Below are 2,699 nucleotides of genomic sequence, written 5' to 3'. Positions count from 1 at the left end.
AGAATAAACCCGACTTTCATTTTCTTTAAACCTTTGACGCTCCGCCCCTCAAGGAATTTCCAGGACCAACACCTGGGCCAGGTTTGGGTGTTGATCACATGACCAGAACAGTTTTTACAAGACAATGTTTGGCAGTGATGATGGTGTCATCCAATCAGGAAGCAGTGGCCTCCGCGGCTCTCAAACAGCATGTGTCACATGAGCACAGCGCCTCACTCACGTACGGCGGCTGGTTTTTGGTTTTACTGAATTTAAAAGTGAAGCGTCTCTGCCACCGATCAATCGGATCAATAACGGCGGTTCTGCTAGAGGCTGCGTGACGGTTCAGAAATGACTTCAAATAAATAAACGTTTGTTTTTCTTATTTGTCTCAGTGTTTTGGCATAAATGGGCTTCCATACCTGAATAACAACACAACGTGTGATCGTGTTAATTCTGATTTTATGTCATGTTTATCAATAACAAACGAGTCCATTTCAAACATATCAGAAAAGTTTTACAGCATCTTCAGCAGAACCACAAACAAACTTCAGAATCCTGGACCAGGTCCAGGATCAGGACTAGGACCCAGAGTTAAACCAGGATCAAGACCAGGACCTGGTCCAGTCTGATCAGTCCTGTGGAGGAAGAATTGGCCTCTTTGTGGGTCCAGCCCAGAACTCCTCCAAGAACCCAGTCTGAGGAGACCAGAACGAGTCCAGACTCGTGGGCTCAGAGTTGGCTCTCATGCTGAGCTCAGTGGCGCCGCAGGTCAGACGCGATGGCGGCAGCGGTGTGTTCAGGGACACGGGGCTGACAACAAATCCTGGAAACGCGGCTTCAGGGCGGCCCAGGAGTAGGCCAAGGTGTCCACCTGCAGAATCAGAACCACATGCTGACGGAGGAGGTCGTCACCGCACGACACAGTTAATCGGTTAAATGCCCTTACCTTGACGATATGTCTACGGGCAACGTCGGGCTTCCTGCAGAGTCCCTGCAGCCGCTTACAGAGCTGCTCAGGTGTGGAGTACAGGTACTGTGCTGCATTAGAGAACAAGTAGTAGTTCAGGTGTGCTCCTTTAAGGACAGCAGAAGAAGAAGCTGCAGAGACACAGGTGTGCTCACCTGGAAATATCTCGGGGTAAACGAGCGCCTTCGGACACAGAGGGAAGCAGCCGCAGTGCACCGCCTCCAACCTGCAACACATTCAACACGTGACTCACCTGAGAGCCAATGAGAGAGCAGAGCATTCTGCACACCTGTACCAGCTACCATTACCTGAGAGTCCTGACCAATGAGAAACCAGGAATAAACAGAACTGACTTCCCCTCAGTTATAACCTTACAGAGGCTTTTATTTTGTTAAAATAAACTTGTACTTTCCCCCCTTCTATCTACATGCAGGCATTTATTTTGTTGAGTTTCCTGTTCAGTCAGCAGGTCTGAGTGATTAAGTAGCACTCTGCCTGTTAGCATGCTAACACTAGCGTGCACTATTGCCCCCTCGGACGGCGCTCTTCTTCTTCTCTGCTGTAATTAGTGCAGGATTCTTTAGCAGAGGAACTTTTGACCATGTGGTCATGTGACTGCCTTGATGTGACTCACTGATCAATAACCTGATCATTAACAATCAGTGCAGAGGCGAGCTGCTGCCTGAGAGTTCAGCTGCTCTGAAGCGATTGATCAATAATGTGATCGCTAATGACCCGATCATTACTGCTGTGAACAGTCTGAACATTAGCTGGATTCCTCGGTGCTGCAGAGTCCTCGTGTGTGCTCGTTTCTCTCATCTGGGATCAATAGAGCTGACATGAATCAGGTGAACATCACACGGATGCTCCGAACTGTCTGATTGGCTGATTCGGGCTGACTGAAGTCACACCTGCAGGACTCTGCTGGACTCTGGACGCTTTCAAAGAGTCCTTGATGTGACACCTGAGTGAAGACTCTGAGGCCTGGGAGGGATGCAGAGACTCTCAGATCAGGACTGCACCGACCGCTGCGACGCCTGCAGTGGAATCAAACGCACCTCGAACAGCAGCAGCTCACGCTGAATTATTAAAGGACACAAACTCAGACATGGCCACTAAATAACAGCAGCAGGACATGGTCCGCCAAAATAAAAGCTTCCTTCATACAATGTACAGCAGCGGTCCCCAACCCCCGGGCCTCGGACCGGTCCGTGAGTCGTTTGACACCGGGCTGTGAGAGTTGAGGCTCAGGTGTGAAATGTATAGTTTTCAGGGTTTTTATCGGTTCTCAGCGTTATTTTGTTATCGTTTTTATCGTTAACTCGGTTTTCCTGGGTCTTTTCACGTGTGTTATGAAGAAATTTTCTTTTTTTCAGTACCGGTACTAGTTTTATTTTAAAGTATTTATCTGCGACACCTTAAAGGCCGGTCCATGAAAATATTGTCGGGCATAAACCGGTCCGTGGCGCAAAAAAGGTTGGAGACCGCTGATGTACAGCCCGTCAAAATAACAGAAGGATGCGGCCCACCAAAATAAAAGCTCCTTCATACAGCCTACAGCCCATCAAAATAACAGCACCAGGACACGGCCTGCCAAAATAAAAGCTTCATCATACAGCTGGTCAAAACAACAGTATTAGGACACAGTTCACCAAAATAAGAGCTTCATCATAAAAGTGTCTGCAAATGTCAACAAAATAAAAGCCTCAGCTTTTACACTGTGTGGAAGAACAGAAATCTGTGGGGGGGG

At 48.2% G+C, this 2,699-nt stretch overlaps 1 protein-coding gene across 1 annotated transcript in view; it reads right to left on the bottom strand.

Moving 5' to 3' along the window:
- Positions 1–424: 424 nt before the first annotated feature.
- Positions 425–2,699, bottom strand: part of gtdc1 (glycosyltransferase-like domain containing 1) — a 27,724-nt gene continuing 25,449 nt past the window's right edge. Inside the window, exons 8-11 of the mRNA XM_013915202.1 lie at positions 1,861–1,933; positions 1,105–1,175; positions 929–1,020; positions 425–853 (exon numbers count right to left, since the gene is read on the bottom strand). Of these exons, the coding sequence (XP_013770656.1) occupies positions 779–853; positions 929–1,020; positions 1,105–1,175; positions 1,861–1,933 (311 nt within the window). The 3' untranslated portion in view covers positions 425–778. The remainder of the gene's footprint in view (positions 854–928; positions 1,021–1,104; positions 1,176–1,860; positions 1,934–2,699) is intronic.

Source organism: Pundamilia nyererei, unplaced genomic scaffold (genome assembly GCF_000239375.1).
Source record: "Pundamilia nyererei isolate P.nyererei 1_Seehausen unplaced genomic scaffold, PunNye1.0 scaffold00269, whole genome shotgun sequence".
NCBI classification, from domain to species: domain Eukaryota; kingdom Metazoa; phylum Chordata; class Actinopteri; order Cichliformes; family Cichlidae; genus Pundamilia; species Pundamilia nyererei.
Note: the sequence above shows the minus strand (reverse complement) of the source record. Positions and strands in the feature narration are given on the sequence as shown.